A 24,213-nucleotide genomic window follows, 5' to 3' on the forward strand; every position below is an offset into this window, starting at 1 on the left:
CTCCTGGTGAGGTGGTCAATGTCTTGGTCACTTAAAGTTATACAAAAAGACACACAGTCTCTCATGAAGTGTGTGTTATATGTTGTATCATCATTTCATGAATGAACATAGTGTCACCATATGGATAAATGTGTTTGAGTGTGGGCATTTGTGTGCAGTCACTTGTATGAGAAAAGGACATTTGTCAATACATCTGTGATTTTAAATTTAGCAATAACATGTCATATGTGTGTCAATACAAGTTTTATAGAGATTATATAGAAAGTTTGTATGTTCTCCTAAAAGGATAAATAGTATTATGTCATGTCTTATGCAAATATGAGTAATGGTTGGAAGAAACCATTTAATATGTCTGCACAAAATGCAATAAATTAAAATCATTTTACTACATCAGTGTCTATCGTTTTCAAGTATTTTTACAGAGATTGTTCAATTTGCAGATTAAATGAATTTGAAAAGGCATCACATACCTAACACACATATTTCTATAATGTGCAGAAGAGCAAATGGATTTTTGTGTAATACGCTTCCACTAAAATTGATTACAAGTGCATATTAATTTAAATCTTCTGTTTTATCTTTATTTAATCAGGAAGCTCCACACGGTCACAACTGGTGGTTTTATTGATCACTGCAGAAACAAACCAAGTATAGTTTGTATTGTCATGTTGAATAGAATAGAATAGAATAGAATAGAATAGAATAGAATAGAATAGAATAGAATAGAATAGAATAGCCACTGTATTGTCAAACAGAACGTACACTAACTGCTGCACATTATCAATGAAATTTCGATTTAGAAAGCTCGCCATTGGAATGGTAAAAAAAAAAAAAAACAAGAAAATTATTTGAGATAAAACAATTACAATATATACATGTAAAAACTATATAAATATATACATATCTACACATACACACACACACTCATAAATATACATGTATATCCATACACACCTGCATACATACACATCCGCACACATTTATCTGTGAAGAAGTTTGTATTCAGACAAATAAGGCATTACAGCATAATTCTAATAATAACACACCTCCTCACTTATGTTCCACACACAATGATATATTTGGACAAAACGTGTGACATGCTTGTTGTACTTGCACGGATGCAGAATCATATCAGTGACTCAATAATCTAATGAAAACTAAAAGGGACATTGTGCCCCCCTTTGATCGAGTCAGAGGTCTGTTTGTAGATCAGCAATACTCTGTTTCGCAATAAATGGACATCAGCCAGCCACAGTTACAGCATTACGTTAGCTCTGTGAAATGATTAAAATGTAAAAAAAATAAAATAAAATAAAATAAAAAATGTAACTAAGCAAATGATGCCACTCTTCATAGAAACAGTGCATCCTAAGAGTTAATATAGGTTTCTTGGTTCTAAATGATCCTAGGGGTTTGCTGTTTTTTCTCTGTAGAGCTGCTGATAGCAATAGGGTCATTAAGCATTGTAACTCACCTGAATAGGAGTTGTTAAGAGTTGCTGCAACAATTCAGATTAACATGACCTGGATGAGTGCAAACCTGCACAGACACACAAGTGCATGTCTTTATAGTACATTAAACACTGCTAATTTAATGTTAGGCGCGTATATAGACAACCGACTATGACCTTATTTTATTGTACTGTAAAACGACAAAAAAAAAAAGCTGAGGTGTTAGAGCTGTAGCTTAAGTCTTACTATGTTGACCAAAGTTCAATTATAACATTTCCCTGTGAGAGATATATGGCCTGTGTTTGTTTGACGGAGAGAGTTTGATCAATGACTTGGACGTGTCTTATCTACACAGAGATAGACCAGTCTGGAAAAGAAATGACAGTCATTTGTACCCAGGAGCCCTCAGGATGAAGACGCACTCAACCAGCCTCCGAGTGAAGTTACCTGCATTTGTGTTTGTCACAGAGGTGGTTTTTGTCACTCTCTATGCTTCTTTTGTCACCTACGATGACCATTCTGATGCCAAATTTCAGAACAATGAGACGAACCCCATGGAAAATGCAATGTACAAGGACTACCCTTTTTTTGCTGACATACAGGTCATGATATTCCTCGGCTTTGGGTGCTTGCTTGCATTTTTCCGGCTCTATGGCTTTGGGGGGATGGTCTTTAACTTCCTCACAGCTACATTTGCAATCCAGTGGGCTATTCTCGTGCAGGGCTACTTCCAGTTCAACCATGACGGTAAGATCCACCTTGGGGTGATCAACCTCATAAATGCAGAGTTCGCCTGTGCTGTGGTGCTGATATCCTTTGGAGCAGTGCTGGGGAAGACTAGTCCATTACAGCTGCTGGTCATGGCTCTGCTGGAGGTGCCAGTGTTTGCAGTCACAGAATGGGTCGTCCTCAAGTATCTGAAGATCAACGACGCAGGAGGTTCTATTCTGATTCACTTATTTGCATGTTATTTTGGCTTAGGCGTCACTTTTGTGCTGTACAGGCCTCAGCTCAATGAAGGCCATGCAAAAGAGAGCACCAGTTACCAATCTGACATGTTATCTGTCATGGGGACCTTGTTCCTTTGGGTGTTTTGGCCATCTTTCAACTCTGCGTTAACCTTAAAGGGAGACGATCAACACAGAGCCATTCTCCACACCTTCATCGGCCTCAGTTCCTCCACAATCACGGCCTTCGCTCTATCTGCTATGCTGAATAAAAACGGTAAGCTCACCATGGCTGATGTTCAGAACGTGACTCTGGCTGGAGGTGTGACTGTGGGTGCCTCTGTGGACATGATGATATCACCTGCAGCTGCCTACGCTCTGGGAATGATTGGCTGCACTGCTTGCATGCTGGGATACAAGTACTTAAGCCCCTTCCTGGCACGTCGCTTCAGGATCCAGGATCAGTGTGGAATCCATAACTTGCACGGTCTAACAGGACTTATATCTTGCACTGCAGGAATATGTGGTATTCTGATGGCTAGTGAAGAGGTGTACGGCCCCAGCTTATATGAAATCTTCACCCACAGAGCACCGGTGGCAGAAGACCCAAAGCTGCTTGAGCTGCAGATGTTGATTCCAGGTTTACAGCCGGGCTTAGGGAGGACTGCAAAGGAACAGGCCCTTTTCCAGGTCGCAGCTGTTTTTTCCACCATAGGACTGTCAGCAGTCGGTGGTATCCTCACAGGCTTCATCTTGAAACTGCCATGCCTCCTATCACCTTCTGATGATTTATGTTTTGATGATGAACTGTTTTTTGAGGTGCCTCCTGACTATGATGCACCACTTAAACTCAATAACACTGTTATGACAGAAGACTCTGCTGCCTGATGTGGAAAAAGTCTTTCAGGACAATGTAAATAAGCTCAGTCGCCTATATGTGTAATGAACTTTACCACCACTTTGTCAGAATGAAAATAAAATGTCAATTGTTGAGTCAGTGCTCATTAGTTAAGTTGCACATGGTTGATGATAATGATAGTAATTGAGTGCAATAATGAAAATACAGGTGTTAATTATCCTATCATGAAATAATTAATTTAATATCAAAGTTATTATGTGTGTTTGTCCATACTATAAATTTGGAATAAAAGAAATTCCAAAATGGATCCATTTGTTTCACATTCATGATCCATAGCAGGGGTCTCAAACATGCGGCCTGGGGGCCAAATGCGGCCCGCCAAAGATTCCAATCTGGCCCCTGGGATGAATTTGCAAAATGCAAAAATTCCACAGTCAAGGTTGTCAAACTCATTTTATTTCAGGTTCCACATACAGACCAATATGATCTACACTAAAATAATAGAATAATAACTTACAAGAAATAATGACTCCATATTTTCTTCTCGGTTTGATGCGAAAAAAATATTACATTATGTCTATAAATAATGACAACATCAAATTTTTTGTCTTTGTTTAAGCGCAAAAAATAACATTAAATTATGAAAATATTTACATTTACAAACTATCTTGTAACAATAAAATGTGAATAACCTGAACAAATATGAACAACCTGAAATGTCTAAAGAAAATTAAGCACAATTTAAGTGTTTAGTGCCTTTGTAGAGCCAATCCATAATTCGCATGTAGAAATGATAAGCTGAGGCATAATATCGTTAAAATTGCAGTTATTTTTCTTAAGAAATTTCATTTTTTTGTGGTTATTCACATCTTTTTTGTTTGAATAGTTTATTAAAGTAAGTATTTTCATAATTTAATGGGTTTTTTGCACTAAAACAAAGACAAAAAATTTGAAGTTGTCATTATTTATAGACATAATGTAATATTTTTTTCCACATCAAATCGAGAAGAAAATATGTTTGTAATCTTGTAAGCTGTATTCTTGTAAGTTATTATGCTATTATTTTACTGGCCCACTTGAGATCAAATAGGGCTGAATGTGGACCCTGAAAGAAAATGAGTGTGAGACCCCTTATCTATAGACACACTGAGAACAAGATGGCCTGACATTTATTCCTCATCACCACTAGATGTCGCCGCAGAGCCATGAAATGAGGTGAACCGGATGTTTAGGCCTGGAGGTGACGTTCCACCACGAGGCTCTTTTGTTTTACAGCCGCACGAGCCGTTCACTTTACGACTGCCATCGAAGACGACGATACAATCGTAGTTTAGGAAATATACAATAAACTGATCATTGAAAGTGATTTACACAAGACATAAAGGGTTTTAATAGTGTTAATATAAGGGAAACTGAAAAAATAAGTTCTTTTCATCTCCGGTAGGTAGCGGTAGTGAGCGCCGGAAGACTTGAGCTGCAATAAAACCAGAAAAGACAGGAAGAACCCGACGAAGAAGACGTACGGAGAACATTTTGAAACCAGGCCACCATCACGACCTGCGATGGAGAGTTGCTAACATTATAAAAGGTTACATAATACCGAAAATTGAGATTTAATCGAATCTTTTTGTGATCTACCAGGAGGAAGGCGACGGGACGAGTCTCTTCCGAAGGCCGTTTTTCGGGATAGTTTGACTTTGGCACATCATTTCAGCTTTCATAAACGGTAACGTCAATGTTTGCTAATCATGCTAGCTCAATGCCGCGGAAACGTTGTCGCAGGCCATATTGTCGGTTTACTGTGAACGCAGCGATAGTTTCAGCGGCGCAAACATTATTTTTAACTGTAAAATTAATTTGAGCTATTTGTTTTAAAACCATGTGATTACTTGATATCCGTTAAACTTCATAATGGCAGTTTAAGTTCCGTTACATTTATGAAATCCCCTAACGTATATATCAGCTATGTAAGCTAACATTAGCTAGCGCTGAAATGAGTGGAGACGTATTTGGCTCGTGAGATGGCCAACTTAGCTAAGCTACACTTTAGCCTATCTTACCCCATGTTACCCCCAAGCTGTAACCTGAAAATGACTCAATAATAAAATAAAATTAATAATGGTCTGTAATATCCGTTATATTGGAATGATCAATTTGCAAAAATAAGCTAATTTAGTGCAGATGTAAATGATTAGCTGTGTTGTAGCTTCCGTGTCTTTGCCATTTGATATAGCGCAGTTATTTTAATCTATCTTGGTTTAACCGAGCCGTTCAAAGACCGCAGTTAAAATTAACTTACCAATGCTAAATAAATGTTTGGTTTGCATCCTCCCTATGAGCGTTTGGAAATAGTATACTTCTGTTTATAAAACCTCATGTAGTTTGTTACTGCTTAGACGTTTACTTGTGTCTGCATTACAGACAAACACAATGTGGCAACTTTTGGTTTACTTAATGTCGATGAGCTTTTATGTCACATGGACTCCTGCACATTGTAACAGGTATTTGTTGTTCTATTCGATTGTCAAGATCATCTTTATGTTATTAGTTCAACGTTAGTACTTCATGTACATATTGTATATCTAATTCGATTATAACCCATCTTGACTGTATTTTTCACAGAGATTAAGTATGAGTTTGTAGAAATCTCTGTCTAGGGTAGGGGGTGCATTTTTCATCATTTTGGCCCATTTGATTTAGGTTTAAAAATTTAAATCATCCTAAATTTTTAGAAAGCTAGAACACAAAGCAGGAGACAAACTGCAATCATTAGATCTGGGAACATTTTAGGTATGTAGTTTTGTTTTTGATGACATACAGATTTTCTTTACATGGCCTAGGTAGTGCACCTAAACCTTGTTCTGAAAAGGCTTAGGTGCTGGAACTCCTATCACTGTGTTGAGTTTATTAAAACAAAATGTTATGTCAAGAGGTATTCATTGATGTTTTTTTTTGTTTTTAAAGGATCATCATGGCTGATGATTTTGACGTTGAGGCCATGCTGGAGGCTCCATACAGAAAGGTGGGTTGCAGGTTACAGAGATGAGTCCAGTTTTACTGTTATGATTTGCTCTAGAGTCTTTTTTTATATACTACTGTGACATAGTTTACTTGAATGTTGTGTGGTGTGATTGAGTATTTCAAACGCAATACAGAATTATAAATAAATCCACATCTATCTCTCTTTATAGACTTCCCTAATGATATCTCACCTCTACTCCCATGAATTCATCTTTGATTCCACTGTGAACTGTGAAAAAAAGGAAGGTAGTTATTGCGCATATACTGATGTACTGTGGTTCACCTTAGGACAAAAAAAATTCAACCTAGAACATCCAGTCCCTATTCGGTAACAACAAGGTGAATGCCAATGGTTTATAAGCCCATCTTTACTGTCCAGCAAAGGAGGCAGTATTCAGATTTACAATCTGCATGTCGTTTCTGAATTGGATCAGACTTGCACCCCTTTTCTGTGATTGGAGGGGGGTGTCCTTATGTAGATCCAATAGGTGTGTATAACTGACACTTTAAAATCTAAATCTGTTCTTTGACTACATTGTTTATAAATAAAACTGTATAGAGAAGTAATACCTTTCTAAATTAAGATGAGGCATTGAATTACAAACTTTTTCGGTTGCAAAGGTTGGGCTGATATTCATTGTGCATCCGACATCAGATTTGTCAATTTATGGCCAATACAGTACAGGTAACAGGACTTCTTCTTTCATGTAAATATGAATACTGCCTCTTTGCCTTAGCCAGATTTAATGTGAATCAGCATCTTGATTTTTGCATGCTACAAAACACCACAGATATGATTTATTACTAGAATACCAGTTAAATGGATACATCTATTTAGTATCACTGTATTATTGAGTAACTTTTCAGTAGTTAGCAATTCTTAAAGTAAAAGTGTAAAAGGAGTCATGTAAGCAAAAGATAATGGTAACTCGTGGCTGAATTAATGGATTTATTATTTTATTTTTATTTATTTTCTTGGGCGTCAATATTACTAAGAAGTGTGAATCCCTGTTTGCTTCAGGGCAAGATGTGTGACAGAGGTGGCATCGAGCTCTTACAGTCCAAGAACGAAAATGGGTGAAGATCACTGGACTGACACCAACCACACAGGATCTCTTTTAGTGGCTGTGGGCCATGCGTGGTCACATGATTAGGCACAAATAGTGGCATTGGTACGACCTATTAGAAGGGGGATGGTGGAGATGACCTGACTAATGTCAAAGCTTCCTGAACTGAGCTAACGTTGGACACTCCCTTTATTTTATTTGTTGTATTAAATACTGAGCAGCCTTGTAAGAACAGAAACTGAGATCAGGAGTGGGATGGGAAGCTATTGGGGTTGTGGAAGGACACTGTCCAGGCATGACAGTAGGAAGTTTGAAGTATTATTATTAATTGAATATATTTTGCATTTTCTCTTGTCCCACCCCATCCCCTTTACCATGACGACTTGCAATGTTTCATCTACGTCCTCATGATGTTCTTCTATCAACCTTGCTTAGGATGAGATCAAGTCCTCTCATGCAAATGGACATGATGATCAGAGTAAGAAGTAAGTACCTATTTATGTCATAAAATGATATATACTTTATAACTGAACTTGGGGGGGTGTCATCCTTTTTCATAAATAACATACACACTTTTACAAGACAATACCAGTGTTTGTCTCATGATTCAGGAAAAGGAGGAGCCGAAGCAGGAGCCGGAGCCCTGGCTCTCGGAAAAGAAGAAGCAAGAGCAGGAGCAGAGACCGTAAGAAGGGTAAGAAGAGGAGCAGGAGCAGAGAAAGAAAACGAAGTCGCAGCAGAGAGCGCCATCGCAGCCGCTCCAAGAGCAAGGAACGCTCTGGCCGGTACAGAGCTCGCAGAAGCCCTATGTATGTATTCACACAACTTGACGCTAAAGAAGGTGTTAATTCAATGTGTGTCTGATTTGGCTTTTACACAAATCAGATCAGAATGCTGTGTTTGCTCTTGGCTCTTTTTGTTTCACTTGGATGGATAAAATAAAATGTTCTGTTTTTTAAATCCAGTTTAGTGTTATTTAAATGGACAATGATGTAAGAGACTTAAGATATATATCACTAGTCTGAATAAACTGTTGCCTCTGGTAATAGCAGAACAGATTACGCAGAACATCTAACACACAGAAGTGTTAAATGAATAAAATGTTAATGTTGCACTGTTGCATTTTACTTAAATGGTATGTCTTTTATTTTAGCCGGAAGCGTTCCAAAAGTCGAAGCCCCTTCAAGAAAGAAAAGAGTCCTATCAGGTGAGTTATTATTTAATATAATTAATATCAAACAAATCTGTGGTAAAACAAACATGTTTACATTGATTATATTGTAAATAAATTGAGTTGGCCACGCTAGTAATTTCACTCACGTTAATATTACACTTTGTTTTACTTTTTAAAGGCAACCAATTGACAATCTAACACCAGAGGAGAGGGACGCCCGAACAGTTTTCTGCATGCAGCTCGCTGCACGAATCAGAGCTCGAGACCTAGAAGACTTCTTCTCAGCTGTTGGAAAAGTCAGTCCACCTTCATTTTCTTTGTCTTATCATGAAGTGTTTGTGCATCAACAATATATTAACGTTTTACTGTTTTCCACAGGTAAGAGATGTAAGAATGATTTCAGACAGAAATTCTCGGAGGTCAAAGGGCATTGCATACATAGAGTTTGTGGAGGCTTCCTCTGTGCCCCTCGCTATTGGACTTACCGGTCAGAGGTTGTTGGGAGTGCCCATCATTGTGCAAGCCTCTCAGGTGTGTGTCTGGAGTTATGGTGCTGATGTAGAGTCAGCAACAGAATGAGGTATAATTGGCTTGTTTCAAGATGTGGATTGTTATTAAAATGTTTTTGTAATCACAGGCAGAGAAAAACAGGGCTGCAGCCGCCGCCAACAATCTGCAGAAGGGCAGCTCGGGTCCAATGCGCCTCTATGTGGGCTCGCTCCACTTCAATATCACAGAAGAAATGCTTCGAGGGATCTTTGAGCCTTTTGGAAAGGTCAGACAGCAATGCTGTGCAGTCTAACAAGCAGTTTTACTTGCGTATGCAGGTGCGTTTACTAAAACTGCCTATTTGTTTTTCTTCCCCAAAAGATCGAAGGAATACAGCTCATGATGGACAGCGAGACTGGACGATCCAAAGGATACGGCTTTATTTCAGTAATAACCCTTTTTAAAGACTTGCAGATGGGACACTACTGAGAGTGCATGTGCAGCTCATTTCTGTCTTTTCCCAAGTTTGCAGATGCAGAATGTGCAAAAAAGGCTTTGGAGCAGTTGAATGGCTTTGAGCTTGCAGGGCGGCCAATGAAGGTGGGGCATGTTACAGAGCGCTCCGACTCATCGACGGCCAGCTCTTTCCTGGACAACGATGAACTAGAAAGGACCGGCATCGACCTCGGCACCACAGGACGTCTACAGCTTATGGCTCGGCTGGCAGAAGGTTTGTTCTAAACCACATCATTTTAGTCTGTAATAGGATGACTACATAAAACTGTAAATAAGCTGGGGTTTTTTCTCTCTGCAGGAACTGGTCTCAAGATTCCTCCTGCTGCTCAACAAGCTCTGCAGATGACTGGGTCCATACCGTTTGGAAACATCACTGCTCCACCAGGTAACTATTTCAATTAAGCTTATGTTTTGTGTACCCCCCCCCCCCCCCAATCTGCATAATGATAACCTGATTTCTTTTTCATCTTCAGCTGTTCCAACCCCTGCGCCAAGCCAAGCATTGAACCTCCCATCACAGCCACTGGCCACACACTGCCTCCAGCTGTCCAACCTGTTCAACCCACAAGCGTAAGGGTGTTCTGTTGATAACCAAAGGAACTACACTTTTAGCTTCAATGTTATTTACCGCTTTATCTGGCTGGATTTGTAACATTTCCAAATATGTTTCACAGGGAAAACGATCCTGGTTGGGCAACAGAGATCCAAGATGATGTCATTGAAGAGTGTAACAAACACGGAGGGATTGTTCACATTTATGTCGACAAGAATTCTCCTCAAGTAAGTTAAAGAGAACACAGGATGTTAAATGTCATGTATTGGAGTCAGTTTGGCCTCTCCTAGCTGAGCAATGTTTATTTGTAGAAAATAGTTCAGCTGAATGAAGCCGAATGTTGCAACGTAAATGGTATATGTAGTTTTGTATGAATCCCTGTCTTTTTCTTCTAGGGTAATGTGTACGTGAAATGCCCATCAATACCTGCAGCGATGGCCACTGTAAATGCACTTCATGGACGCTGGTTTGCAGGTACACATCGCCATTAACAGCCTTTAAACCTTTGCATTTCAGTCTAATAAAATGGAGAATCATTTAATTTTTTTTTTCTCTACAGGCAAAATGATAACGGCTGCCTATGTTCCCCTACCGACCTACCACAACCTTTTCCCCGATTCTGTAACAGCGAAGCAGCTTCTAATGCCGGCACGTCGATAGTCTGAGACCCAACTCGAGAGTCATTGTACATACTTTCGTTTTCAGTCAATGAGACAGCAGCATTGAAACTAGTTGGCTGTGTGTAATAAAGTTGCCTCAAGTTCATGTGCTCACTTTTTTGAAAATTAGGCAGTTCTGAGTTGCATTTTGAATTTTTTTTTTTCTCTTGTGGTTTTGTGTTGTAAACTACCACTGAAAGTAATCTGCAGGTATCTATTGTTCTAAGTTTTTAAATATGACTGTCTTAATTGCTTGTTAAAATCAGCCGTTTTAGATTAAAATATATTGCAAAGAGTTACAAAATGTGTTGGTTAATAGGCCTTAAATGCCAAAAATATCAATGTCAACATTTACCCTTTGTAACTTTTTACAGCCATAATTTCATTTTTTGTATGAAGGCTCCCAATAAACTTTGGCAAATTTCAATTCACTTTTCCACATCCCTTTCCAGGATTGTTTCTATACAACTCTGTATCATAGTTGGTTGTAGTAATGCTGTTGATTCAGCCTACATGTAGTACATTTAGGTAATAAGTTAGCTATGATGCATTAAGCATGAAACAGGTCTGCAAGTGTTTAAACCTCTCAATATCAGTGAATAAAAACTAGTATTGATAAATCTAGAACTAAGCAGCACCAGTGGATTAAACAAATGACAAGAGACTGTTTTCATGCATGAATGATTTATCTTCTAACAAAAGGCTTTGAACAAAATATTTCCATCTTCAGTTCCTCACTTCATATTTACAAAATCTTTTTTTTCATCCTCCAGAAAGTCTGACTTCTGAAAAAAAGACAGTTAAGATACTTAACATTTCTCTAGCTCATATATATACATATATATATATATATGTATATATAAAAACAAGTCACACAACACTTGGCTCCTCCTGCTCACTGATGCCCTGACTACCCAGGGATTCATTTGAAGCCTTAACTTTAAATCTTTAAAACTTTTGTAAAAATAAACAAAATGCGACAATTAACATTCAGCCATCAAACTGCACTGTACCTACTAGGGGTGAAGAATGTCAAATTTGAAAAGAATCGGGTGAACAGTCTTTGAGAAAAGGGTTGGACCAAAATCTTTTATATAATAAAAGAACCTGAATTTTTTGCCAATTATCAAATTATGTTTCTCACTTGTGATGAAGAATGATCTTTACTTCTTTGGAGAGCGTTCCTTCGCCTGGTGAGCCTGCAGGACAGCAATTGCCTCATCCACCTGGCCAAGAGGAAAAACAAGAAAAATCTGGTTAATAACAGATAATACCTTAAACTTCTACGTTCACCATAAAACCTGTTTTATATCAGTTTTCAAACATCTGCCAGCTTGACAGTAATCCTACTGAATGAAAACAGTCCTGATGGATGTGAAGTCCCCACCACCACAGGAACAAAATGTTGCTTCAGATGTAACCCTGAGACTACCACCTGTCACCAGCCTATTAACTGTTTCAGAGCAGTGAATATAATTACACCTTCACGTGCAGAGACTCCGGCGACTCCAGCATGTGGAGCAGTTCAGAGTTGTCGATCTCCAGCAGCATTCCTGTGATTTTACCAGCCAGGTTTGGGTGGACGGCGTGGATCAGAGGGTACAGTCGCTCACCTGTGTACCAGAACAAAGTGGACTGACATTTTACGGCTCAGCTCATTGATCTACGAGTTTAGACGGGGTATGAAAAAGTGAGGGCGCGCACCGAGGAGCTGTTTCTGATCCATGAGAGGAGCTGCAGCCAGCATCGAGGCGGTGAGCGGCTCCTGACTCAGAACCGGAGGCTCCAGCACAGAAACAACCTAAGACATCCAGTTCAGTACTTACAGGAGACTGCTTTTCAAGTTAATATTCACAGTACATTCATAAGAAGGAAACCTAATGGGGTGGATTTATTGCAGATTAAAGCTAAGTGAGTTATTCCCAGAAAAAAAAAACAAAAAACATCTCCATTAAACATTACTTTTTTATTAAACTTACTTGTATTTAGGAGACAACCGCTCTTTGGTCATCTGTTTCTTTTAGATTCACTTTTGATGATAATGAATGCTTGCTTATACAAATTATAATGAAAGCTTAGTTTTGGTGATTATGAAAACCGCTGAGTGATCAAGTGATAGTCAATGTTTGAGCCACAGAGGTAGAAGTCCTGACATGTGAAAATTCTTCATCTCAGTAAAATTGTGAAACTACACATCCAACAGCCACTGAGATGCATGTATTTGCTCCCAAAGCTATGAATGCAGTGTGTAACAGGAGCTCTGTACCACTATCTGGTAGAAACGGTATGTAGATTCTTCACTGATTTCTTTGAAGAATTAATTGTGTAACATTTGTAATATATGCCCAAGCATGACCACACCTAATCCGAACTTAATATCCCATTATACTTAATGTTGCTTATTTTTATATACATGATCTTAAATTGCGTCATTAGGGGGCTGTTACAGATTTACAAAGCAGCAGCAAATGTGTTGAGGCCTAATCCTGAAACAAACCCTATTTTGTCTCTGTGGCAATTGCTTTACTTACCTTTGAGGTGAAATGTGTATTAGAATGATGTGGTACAACATAAAGTGGCGTACCTGTAATCTTGGCATGGGGGCAGGTACAGCAATGACCTGCTGGGCATTCCTCACTGCAGACGAGTACTTGTACTGGCTGCTTCTAGTCACAGCAACGTCAGTTCGGCCCCCGACAGTCTGGGTCCCAATGTTGCCTAAATAATCGTAGATGTAAAGAGCACAGAGGATGTGGGAGCTGATCCTGGTCTAAGTGTCATATGAAGCAGAGTTTTAGGTGCATACTTGTTTTTTGGGTACCAGTGATGACACGTGGCACCTGGGTGGAAGCCTGTCGAGCAGTTGTGATGGGAGTCGATGCGCGTCGGGGAAGAAAAGTACCAGGTGGTGAGTAGGGGCCTAAAAGCACAGAAGACGTGTTACTTTCAGGGTTCGTACGGGTGCTTGAAATCCTTGAAAATGCTTGAATTTCAATGTTGTGTTTTCAAGGACTGAAAAGTGTGTGAATTTTAGTTGAAGTGCTTGCAATTCAAACTCTGTGACGTGATTTATATATTTATTTTTAATATTAACTCCTCCAGGTTAGATGGCAAGCCAAAGCTACTTACAGAGAGGTGATACATTTTGAAAAAGAAAACTATGTCAAAAAAGAAAATTGCCGGTTGTTCTCAGGTCGACTCCAGGTACATTTTTATTACAATCTTTGGCTTGGTGTGAGTGTGCCTCAAGAATTCCAAGTGGCTTCCTTTTTTTGGATAAAACTTTGTGTTCTCCTGTAACTTATGAATGTTTTCCTATTATGAAACACAATTTTAGATATACATCATTGTGATAGAAAGTGAAAAAAATAATCCTAAGTATATGTATTCCTGTAGATATGAATTTTACCCCAGCAATAAGGTGCTGTGCTGGAAAAATTTGAAAATGACCCTTAAAGTGTTTGAATTTGACCTTGAAAAATGTGTCCATACCCTGTGCATTTGCACAGATGTACTTGTAGATGTGCAGACAAAAGGAAATGCTCCATTTACCTTGTGGTCGAGGAGGTTGTCCAGTCCAGCGGGGCACAGCCCTCATGTTGCTTACAGCATTGTGGTTGTAATAGGAGCGAGTGGGAGGCTGCAAAAGAAATATTCAGGTCAGTATTACTGACTGAGGCTTCTGTAATTACTGGCCAATGACTACACAGATAGAATATACACAATCGTTCATATGTACTCTTATCAAACTCTGGGAAAAATGTCCATACCTGTGGAACAGTCATGTAGTATCCAGCCTGTTGGTACGAGTCAATTAAAGGACTGCTCATGGTCCTTGTGGTGGCGAGTCTCTGCATGTATTTATTGGTCAGGATGGCTTTACGTTCCTCTCTGCGCTGAGCCAGAGCCACATACAGTGGCTTGGTAGCAATGATTCTCCCGTTCATTTCAGTCACTGCTTTAGTCGCTTCCTCGGGTGAAGAGAAACAGACAAAACCAAAGCCTTTGCTTTGGGCGCCATCTGTCATGACCTAAAGGAACAGAAACCTCCAGTTCAGGTATACAGTAACTAAAGCAGCAAACAACAAACTAAGAATCTAAATATAAGAGAGGTGTCTGGGGCTATGTCTATTTTATTTAACCTTTATTTAAACAAGTAGTCCCATTGAGACACAGTCTCATTTACAAGAGATTATGGCATTACAATACCTTAGCACTGGTGATGGTGCCATAAGGAGCAAACTCCTTCCGGAGTCTCTCATCATCTATGGTATCATCCAAGTTCTTCACATAAAGATTCACCCCCTGAAACCAGCAAGGAAAAGATGCTCTGTAAGTCTCATTTGTAAAGACTCATTCTGCTCAGTAGTATATGCCAACTTTGCAGCTCTAATGAAAACCAAAACATATTCTTGGCTGTTGTTTTGCTTGCTCTAAAACTATGTTTTATGTGGCTAAATCAAATGAGCACCTGTTTCAGGTTATTGTTTTAAGAAAAGCTGTATTAGCTCTGACCCAGACTGCTTTTACCATTGGACAACAAGTCTCAAAATGCTTTGTTTTGACCAATAGATAAGATTAATAAAAACTAGTATCACAGTATTCACAGTTTCATTTTTTAATTTTAGTTTGCTACATCCTACAAAGAGTCAATTGTGGCAGTTTAATTGTCATAGTGTAAAGCTGTAACTTCTGTTTTAGTAAGAAGGGCAGAGAGCTACTACTCCGCACAGCCAATCCTGTGATATTCACCTGCTCATTGTCAGGGTTGGTATTCCATTTTGTTTTACTATTTTGACAAAAATAGCAGACTTTGTAGCACTGTCTTTTGTCGTAATTTAGTCATTTTGACACCATGACATGCTTCTAAATGCACATGTTCACTACTTTGCAAAGGCATCATCACTACATCCAGCTGTGAGCACAACTTAAGAGTAGTTTTACATGTTGAAATGAATGCAAATAAGCCCAGAGTTTTTTTTTCTTATTCCAGAATGACAGGGCAAGATGTCAGACCTCACATCTGAGGTGCTGGCACAGTTAAACTGTTAATTTCAGACTGAGTAAGACTAATATAGTAGTCTCTCAAACTAAACACACACCAAGTCATTAAAAATCATTCAACTGACAAATCAAAGTTGCACACAATGCAGCAGCACCTGATAGCGCTGGATGCGATCCTGTTTGATCTGGTCAAATTTACGCTTCAGTTCTCCTTGGCGTTCCAGCCGCTTCTGAGCTCGTCCAACATAGATGACTTTCCCATTGATCTCCTTTCCATTCATCTCCTCGACCGCCTAGAAAAGTTCAAATGTTTGTACAACACAATCAATAAATAAATCTCATTACATTTAAGTAAAAAGCCAAATGTAACAACCCTATGAGAACTTAACAGAACTCAAATCTGTACAAATATACCCATACAGGATTACCCATTTCTGTAAATCAATCATATTTCTCCTACTATGGTTTACACAAGTAAAGATAACTCACTCCCTGCAGTATTTGGAGATTTTGTTCCTATATGTTCTCTGAACAACTTGCAGCAAAAATAAGACAAAAATTTTTAATGCGTTTTCACTTGAGACCTGCAAAACTTACATGCTCTGTATAGGTCTTGGCCTGGTACAAGACCTATACAAATTATTGCTGCAGGTCTTACAACTACTGACAAGTACATATTTTGAGGGGTCCAACCATGCCACCCTACCTTTTGAGCATCCTCATGGTTAGCAAAGTTTACAAATCCAAATCCACGAGAATGGCCCCTCTCATCCTTCATCACTCGCACACTGAGAGTCCTCCCTGAGAGGTGGAATACAAAACAGTACAACTATGTGAGAAATACACAGAATATTTCACCATATATGACCACTATGACCATTTGTATATTTAAAGGTTCAGTGTGTAATCTTCATTGGCATCTGGAAGACCAACCCCCCCTACAGTGGATGCTACAGACGCAAAGGCTGTTGGTCTGTTCTGGGCTTTTCAGTTAGGGAGAAGAACTAGAGTAGGTGACAGTGATGCACTTTAATGCTTTCATTCTAATATCATAAAAAGACAATAATTACAGGGATTATGGTTAAGAAAATTATTTTTATATCCAAGTAAGAATCATATATGGTGACATTTTAAACCAAGGAGTGAAAACTGCACCTCAGTGACTGAGGTAACTATGACCATGTCTTAAGCCAAAGCCAGGAACAATTAAAGCAGTTAAAAAATTCACTTACCAAATGCAGAAAAGACTTGTTTGAGTTTCTCATCATTGTAGTCTTCACCAAAGTTTTTGATGTAGACGTTGGTGAACTTCACAGCTTTTGTGCCAAACTCCATCTCTCTCTCCTTGCGAGATTTAAAGTGGCCAACAAAACTGCAGATGGATTGAAATACACAAGCATATGAGGGATAATGATGGAACAAGTTAATCAAAAGCTTTACTGTCCACCGTGTGGAACATTTCTTTGGCTTTGCCACACAGCATCAAAAGCACCAGAACACAATCACAGAGGACAGATATAACACAAGACACCACACACACAAACACACAGGATATTATAAGAGTTGTCTTAAAATAAAGGCTGGATGCAGGATCTGGTTTGTAGAAGAAATTTACAAACACTATACACATTGTATTTTTATAGACAATCACAACATGCAAGTACAAATCAGAATACTTTTAATTTTATGTACTAAAATATACCGAAAGGCATTCATGATAACTGCTTGTTATTGAGTCTATAGTAAAATTTCAAAACAGAAATGACAAACCTAGCCACAAGTACTACCATTTCACTGACCTACTCATGGACACCTGAAAATTTTCTCCCTGGACAAGAGTCTTTAAGTTGGCAAGGCCAGATCTCTGATAATATGTCCCTTGACTGAGCAAAAAAGACAACACATGATAAGTTGACTACAATGTGATGTCTTCAATACTCAATACAGTCAACACTTTCAAAACAAAATGTACTCTGCAATATTTGTTTCATAAACATCATTATTAGACCAGTTCTGGTCAAGTGGTTTATTAAACTGAACAAGTAAAAGCTTTGACTTACACTTTCCGATCATTTAGCAGCATCCCATTCATGGTTTCAATGGCCCGGTTTGCAGCCTCCTCAGTCTCAAAGTGAACAAAGCCATAGCCTTTAGAGCCATTCTCATCACAAACAACCTGCGAAGGCAAAACATAGAAATTTAACTACATACAGGTTTAGCTTCAAGTAGCATTTTGCAGATAAGGTGGTGAATATGTATTCCTTTTAATGATGGGTGGTAATTTAGCTGTACTGACCCATCATCATGTCGTTGTTAAAAAATAAATAAATAAAATACAAGCAGTCATGAAAAATGTTTAGTTACCAATCAGGATACAATGATACTGTACCCCAGACCCAAATTAGTTGAAGAAAATGGATAATAATGTTAATGGATTGGATTACATAGAGATTTTCCAGGCCACTGCCTAATAACTTTTGAATTTTTGTTATTCAATGATTCCCCTCCTGCTAAAAATGTTTATACCAGACATTTATCAGATCATTCTGTATCTAAATTTAAGGAGGGAATCCCAACAGCGCTAAATGTAATCTCACATCTGAATTACACAGCAGATTCTTTCCCTAAATCAGTAAATTTTAGACCATCTCAATTTGATGAGTTTGTTAGCAGTACAGCAGACTCTGAGAAATATTAGATCTAATTGCTCCACGAAAAAAAGAAGATTATAAAACAAGGGAAGCAAGCTCCCTGGTTTAATTCTCACACTTGCCAAATAAAGTAGTATACCTGAAAACTTGAGAGAAAGCAGCGTTCTACTAAACTGGAAGGACACCATTCAGCCTCGCAGGATAGTCTAAATAAATACAGGATGGCATTTTGTTCTGCTAGAGCAGCTTATTATTCATCCCCATTAGAGGAAAATAAGAACAATCCACAGGTTTCTTTTCAGTACTGTAGCCAGACTGACAAAGAACCACAGTGCATATGAGCCTAGTATTCCTGCAACCCTCTGTAGCAACTATTTTATGAACTTCAATAAGATTTTGCTCATCAGAGAAAAAAATGTATGTCTACCTGTCCTCCACAAATTCCAGTCCACCTTTAAATCCTTCAGACCCAGAAACCACAGAGTTGACTATAGAACCATTTGGCTTTATGGACTGCTTTTCTCCCATAGAGGTCAGTCAGCAAACTTCAATAGTCTCTTCAACCAAATAGTTTATTGTCTCTTAGACCCAGTTCCAACAAGGCTCATTAAAGATGCTTTACCTTTACTTAGCATTCACCTCCTGGATATGATTAACCTGTCATTATCAACAGGCTATGAACCACAATCCTTTAAAGTGACTGTAATCAAACCATTTTTAAAAAGCCCTGCCTTGACCCTGCAGTCTTAGCTAACCATAGACCTATATGAAATCTTCCCTTCATAGCTAAGAGTCTGTAAAAAAAAATAGTAGACAATCAGTTATGGGACTTCTTTCTAGCCCACAGTCTATGACAATTTCCAGTCAGGTTTTAGGGAACATCATAGCACAGAAAATTCATTGATGAAAGTTACCAATGACCTGCTGACTGCTTCTGACAAAGGACTTGTTTCTATACTGGTCTTAGATTTTACTACGGTTTTCACTGTCGACCATCACATGCAACACTTGGAACAATCAATTGGTATAAAAGGAACTGCATTAATGTAGTTTAAATCCGATCTAACAGATCATTTTCAGTTTCTTAATGTTAATGAATTTTCTTAGTGCAACACAATTAGTTAAGGAGTTCCTCAAGGCTCGGTTCTTGGACCAATACTGTTTCTCTTATACATGCTTGCTTTAGGTAACTTAAGAAAACACTCCATCAACCTTCAATGTTACGCTGATGATGCCTAATTATATTTATCTATTAAACCTGAGGAATCCAATCTGCTAACTAACCTACAGGAGTGCAATAAAGACATTAAAAATTGGATGACCAACAACTTTCTACAATTAAACTCAGACAAAACTGAAGTCATTGTGCTTGGCCCAAAAAATGTTAGGGATGCAGTGTCTAGCAAAGTGGTCACCATGGATGGCTATACCCTGGAACCCAAAACCACCGTGAGGAATCTAGGCATTATGTTTGATCAGGATTTATCATTTAACTTGCACATTATACTGATTTCTAGAACTTCCCTTTTTCACCCATGTAATATTGCTAAAATCAGGCAGACTCTAACACAGAATGATGAAGAAAAATGAATCTATGCTTTTATTACATCAAGACTAAAAGAGTCTTTAAAGACCCTTCAGTTAATCCAGAATGCTGTTCGTGTACTGACCAGAACCAGTATCAGACCATATTTCTCCTGTGTTGGCTTCCCTGCACTGGCTCCCTGTAAAAGCTAGAATAGACTTTAAAATACTCCTCCTCACTTACAAAGCCCTTCATGGCCAGGCACCTACTTATCTGAAAGAGCTCTTAGTTCCGTACAATCGATCTAGACCACTACGCTCCCAACATGCAGGCTTACTGGTGGTTTGTAGGATCTCCAAAAGTAGGACGGGGGCTCGAGCCTTCAGCTATCAAGCTCCTCTTTTGTGGAACCACCTCCCTGCCTGAGTCCGGGAGGCAGACACCACCTCTATATTTAAGAGTAGGGTAAAAACGTTCCTTTTTGATGAAGCTTATAGTTAGAGTGGCTCAGGCTGCTCCTAGTTCTGCTGCTATAGGCTTAGACTGCTGGAAAACTCATCATGATACATTGAACTCCTCTCTGACCTCCTCTTCTCTGACCTTCTCTCTCCTAATCTTCTAATCTTCTCTTCTATTGACACCCCAGCAAATACATGTTACTGACTTAACTTCTTCCCCCTAAGTCTGTGTTTTATCGCCTCACAATATTTCCCTGGATCATCTCTGGACTTGCTGCAGTGGTCCTGCTTTTTACCTGCCTTCATTGTCATCACTCATTTATCCATATAGTTGTGATGGTGTTTATTATATAGTTACATAGATGGGAGCGGTTTCTATTATTTGTAATAACAGTTACAGTAGTAGTGTATCCACTGTTAGGGCTGTGTGATTAATAAATTTTATATTGAAATCAGATTTTTCACTTAGGATGATTTTTAAAAAAGGGTCATCGTCAAATCGATTTCATCTCTATTGTTTCTCTGAGCCACGCTCCTCCAGGCTACCGCAGGCTCCTCCTCCTGACTGTGAGTGTGGGCTTTCCCAAAATTCCATGTAATGGCCATGGACCTTAAATCTGATGGCATTACGGGATTGCTGAAAATTCCATGATGGGCCCACAGAAGTGATACCAATGTAAACTGTGGTCCACGCACAGATTCCCCAATTCAAATATAACTGCATGGGGATCACTCATCTTACGTTGTCCACACATGGATCCATACCATCTTCTTATGTTCCAGGTCACGGGGGCAGCAGCCTCAGCAGAGGAGTCCAGACAGCCCTCTCCCCAGCCACATCCACCAGCTCCGGGGGAATCCCCAGGGATTCCCACGCCAGCCCAGAGATATAATCCCTCCAGCATGTCCTGTGTCGGCCCAGAGGTCTCCTTCACGCACAGATCCCCCACACTGCATGGGGATCACTCAACTTACGTGGTCTACGCACGCAGGACTGATGCCTGTCACTGACTTGCATTGGTATAACTTCTGTGGGCCCATCGCATTGCATTGTGGGCTGCACATGAAAATGACATGCCGACTTCTGTTGTCTTTTGTAGTTTTACCCCCCCCCCAAAAAAAAAAAAAAAAATCAAAATCGAAATTTGCGTTTTTTGAGGAAAAAACAAAAATCACAATTTCATTTTTGGCCACAATCGTGCAGCCCTATGCACTGTTAATACTTGTATTTGGAGTACTAGTATTAATAGTTATGGACATTTGTTCTAGCTATTGGCAATTATACTGGCACTGGCTGTTTTAGTTTTTAACAGTTGTAGTGCAGTTTCCATGTGTCTCTCCCTGTTTCCCCCTTCTTCCCCACTCCCCCAATCTCCCTCTCGCTCTTCCTTTAACCCTAACTAGTCAGGGTAGATGACCATCCTCCAGAATCAGGGTCTGCTCCAGGTTTCTGCCTGTTAAAAGGAAGTTTTTCCTCAACACTGTCACCAAGTGTTTGCTCCTGGAGGATTTTGTTGGGTTTCTGTAAACTGGTTTAAGAGTCTGGTTTAGACTAGCTCTAAACGTGAAGTGTGATGAGATAACTTTTGTTATGTGACACTATATAAATAACTTCAATTAATTTGTTGTCATATACTCACAGTGAACCATTTCACCAACTTACCTTGCAGGACAAAATATTCCCAAAGAGTGAGAATGTATCATACAGGGACTTGTTGTCAATAGATTCATCCATGTTCTTGATAAATATGTTGCCCACACCAGACTTCCTCAGCCCTGGATCACGCTGAGACCACATTATTCGGATGGGACGACCCTTGATGACATCATAGTTCATTGTATCTAGGGCACACTCCGCTAAAGCAAATAAGAAACATCTGTTAAAAAATCCTTCTCAATTGAAAATACAGTATATATTCCCTATAATTTTGTACAGACTGCTCAAGTATGTGTTTTACCATCCGCTGGTTGCTCAAAGTTTATGTAAGCATATCCCAGAGATCTGCGAGTGATGATATCACGGCACACACGGATTGACATGATGGGTCCAGCAGGAGAAAACTTCTGGTAAAGCATGGCCTCGGTAACATCAGGGTGCAGATCTCCTACATACAAAGAGGCCAGGGAGAACGCTGGTCCACTGTTGTTCATCTTGGATAACAGCTGCTCCAATAAAGAGAAAAAACTGTTGAGCTTACAGTGTCTCAGTCACATTTGTTATTCACACTTTCCAGTTAATAAAAACAGGCTACATTCAGCACAATGGAGAACACAACAGCACTTGAATAATAACCACTGGATTTTAATAAATCTCATCATGCTCAGCCTCTTCAATTATTATGTTTTTAGTAGCAAAAAAACCTTGCTTTTATCACTTTTGGTCATAGTTACATGAGAAAAATCCCTTGATTACTGTTTAAGTAGTGCTAACCATTTACATAACACAATGCTTAAATTGTAATAAATTGGAAAAGAAAATGACAACAACACTGTATTCACACAGTTTAGCCAAGGAGATGAAGCCACACATAGTAATTAGTAAACCTCAGATGAACTTGGCATCAATTTGTTGTCAAATACAAAGTAAATTCATTTATCGCAAGTCATATTATTATTACCATAATGCTGAATAACTTAGTTGAAAATTGGAGATTTTCCTCACACCATGCAGACCCATTTCTTAGAACTATGGACTATATTATTTCTTATGAATATCATATGACAGCACTAGTGTGCATCATATAAAACCAATAAACAGTATCTGATGTGCGTATAGAATGAAAATGCATCAGTTTGAACAAAAATAACTGATATCAAGTAAGATTTATTAAGGTATAAGACTGCAATTAATGGTGTAGCTGTGACAATTAAATGGTATATTTAGAAATACAAAGAAGGCCATTATCAAAATCTAACAATTCATTATTTATATTATGACTTGTTTATATGAAATCTAACAAGCAAGAACATTATCCTTCAAATACATGTGGAGGCAATTTATGGACTTTAACAACAGGATTCAGTGATTGATTTTAAGAGATGTTTAACTTTGAAAACTTGAGACAAACACCAACTTCCAGGTTTGGACTGGGTGGCCTTTACCTCATGACTACAGCTTTGGGGAAAAAAAGACCACTGCAAAATTTGTTTGAGTAAAATGAACATTTTTGTTTTATCCTCTAAACGACTGACAACATTTCTCCCAAATCCCAAATAAAAATATTGTTATTTATAGCATGTATTCACAGAACACTACACATGGTCAAAATACCAAAAAGATGCAGTGTTTTCAGACCTCAAATAATGCAAAGAAACCAGTTCATATTAATTTCTACACAACACAATAATTATGTGTTAACTTGGGAAAAGTTCAGACATCCATATTTGGTGGAATACCCCTGATTTTCAATGACAGCTTCCACGTGTCTTGTCTCTCCACCATTGCTGTTGGATGACTTTATGCAGCTCCTGGCATAGAAATTCAAGAAGCTCAGCACTATTTGATGGCTTGTGTCCATCCATCTTCCTCTTGATTATATTCCAGAAGTTTTCAAAGTGGGTTCAGGTCTGGAGATCAGGCTGGCCGTGACAGGGTCTTCATCTGGTGGTCTGTCATCCACACCTTTATTGACCTAGCTGAGGCCAGGAGCATTGTCCTGATAGAAAAACCAGTCCTCAGAGTTTGGGAACATTGTCAGAGCAGAAATCCAGTAGTTTTCAAAGGTTAGTTTTTGATTCCAGTTACTTTTGCGGTACTAATAGCACTGTTTTTGCCTATTGTAAGAAGATAGTGATGGCCACAGTAGTGGTTTTTATACTTTTCCTTCTTAAATAAGACA

The 24,213-nt window shown here is 38.8% G+C and overlaps 2 protein-coding genes and 1 pseudogene across 2 annotated transcripts; 2 read left to right on the plus strand and 1 right to left on the minus strand.

Annotated features, from left to right (window-relative positions):
• Positions 1-1,003: 1,003 nt before the first annotated feature.
• LOC115422075 (ammonium transporter Rh type B pseudogene) lies at positions 1,004-3,475 on the plus strand (annotated as a pseudogene).
• A 1,288-nt stretch (positions 3,476-4,763) lies between these two features.
• On the plus strand, positions 4,764-11,167 carry LOC115422073 (RNA-binding protein 39-like). Its single transcript, XM_030138130.1, has 15 exons — positions 4,764-4,983; positions 6,222-6,279; positions 7,781-7,830; positions 7,957-8,154; positions 8,499-8,552; positions 8,698-8,815; positions 8,898-9,050; positions 9,157-9,294; positions 9,390-9,455; positions 9,534-9,738; positions 9,823-9,909; positions 9,998-10,094; positions 10,199-10,304; positions 10,473-10,551; positions 10,637-11,167. The coding sequence occupies exons 2-15, from the start codon at positions 6,229-6,231 to the stop codon at positions 10,735-10,737; spliced, it is 1,503 nt and encodes a 500-aa protein (XP_029993990.1). The 5' UTR covers positions 4,764-4,983; positions 6,222-6,228; the 3' UTR covers positions 10,738-11,167.
• Positions 11,168-11,849: 682 nt separating this feature from the next.
• Positions 11,850-22,815, minus strand: pabpc1l (poly(A) binding protein, cytoplasmic 1-like). The gene is made up of 14 exons (XM_030138125.1): positions 22,333-22,815; positions 22,038-22,231; positions 17,801-17,916; positions 16,973-17,112; positions 16,447-16,541; positions 15,896-16,033; positions 14,946-15,041; positions 14,507-14,767; positions 14,289-14,376; positions 13,543-13,656; positions 13,321-13,454; positions 12,441-12,537; positions 12,219-12,349; positions 11,850-11,962 (listed from the first exon to the last, which is right to left on the minus strand). The coding sequence occupies exons 1-14, from the start codon at positions 22,523-22,525 to the stop codon at positions 11,900-11,902; spliced, it is 1,860 nt and encodes a 619-aa protein (XP_029993985.1). The 5' UTR covers positions 22,526-22,815; the 3' UTR covers positions 11,850-11,899.
• Positions 22,816-24,213: the final 1,398 nt, after the last annotated feature.

Source organism: Sphaeramia orbicularis, chromosome 7 (assembly GCF_902148855.1).
Source record: "Sphaeramia orbicularis chromosome 7, fSphaOr1.1, whole genome shotgun sequence".
In the NCBI taxonomy this organism is placed as follows: domain Eukaryota; kingdom Metazoa; phylum Chordata; class Actinopteri; order Kurtiformes; family Apogonidae; genus Sphaeramia; species Sphaeramia orbicularis.

What these genes read in the sequence shown, in the direction of transcription:
- pabpc1l (XM_030138125.1), bottom strand. Translation starts at nt 22,525, where the DNA reads ATGAACAACAGTGGACCAGCGTTCTCCCTGGCCTCTTTGTATGTAGGA. An exon ending in ACAAGTCTTTTCTGCATTTG is followed by an intron (nt 16,542 to 16,972) that starts GTAAGTGAATTT and finishes TCCACCTCTCAG; the next exon opens with GGAGGACTCTCAGTGTGCGA. An exon ending in GGATCAGAAACAGCTCCTCG is followed by an intron (nt 12,350 to 12,440) that starts GTGCGCGCCCTC and finishes TCTGGTACACAG; the next exon opens with GTGAGCGACTGTACCCTCTG.
- LOC115422073 (XM_030138130.1), top strand. Translation starts at nt 6,229, where the DNA reads ATGGCTGATGATTTTGACGTTGAGGCCATGCTGGAGGCTCCATACAGA. An exon ending in TCTTTGAGCCTTTTGGAAAG is followed by an intron (nt 9,295 to 9,389) that starts GTCAGACAGCAA and finishes CTTCCCCAAAAG; the next exon opens with ATCGAAGGAATACAGCTCAT. An exon ending in AAACATCACTGCTCCACCAG is followed by an intron (nt 9,910 to 9,997) that starts GTAACTATTTCA and finishes TTTCATCTTCAG; the next exon opens with CTGTTCCAACCCCTGCGCCA.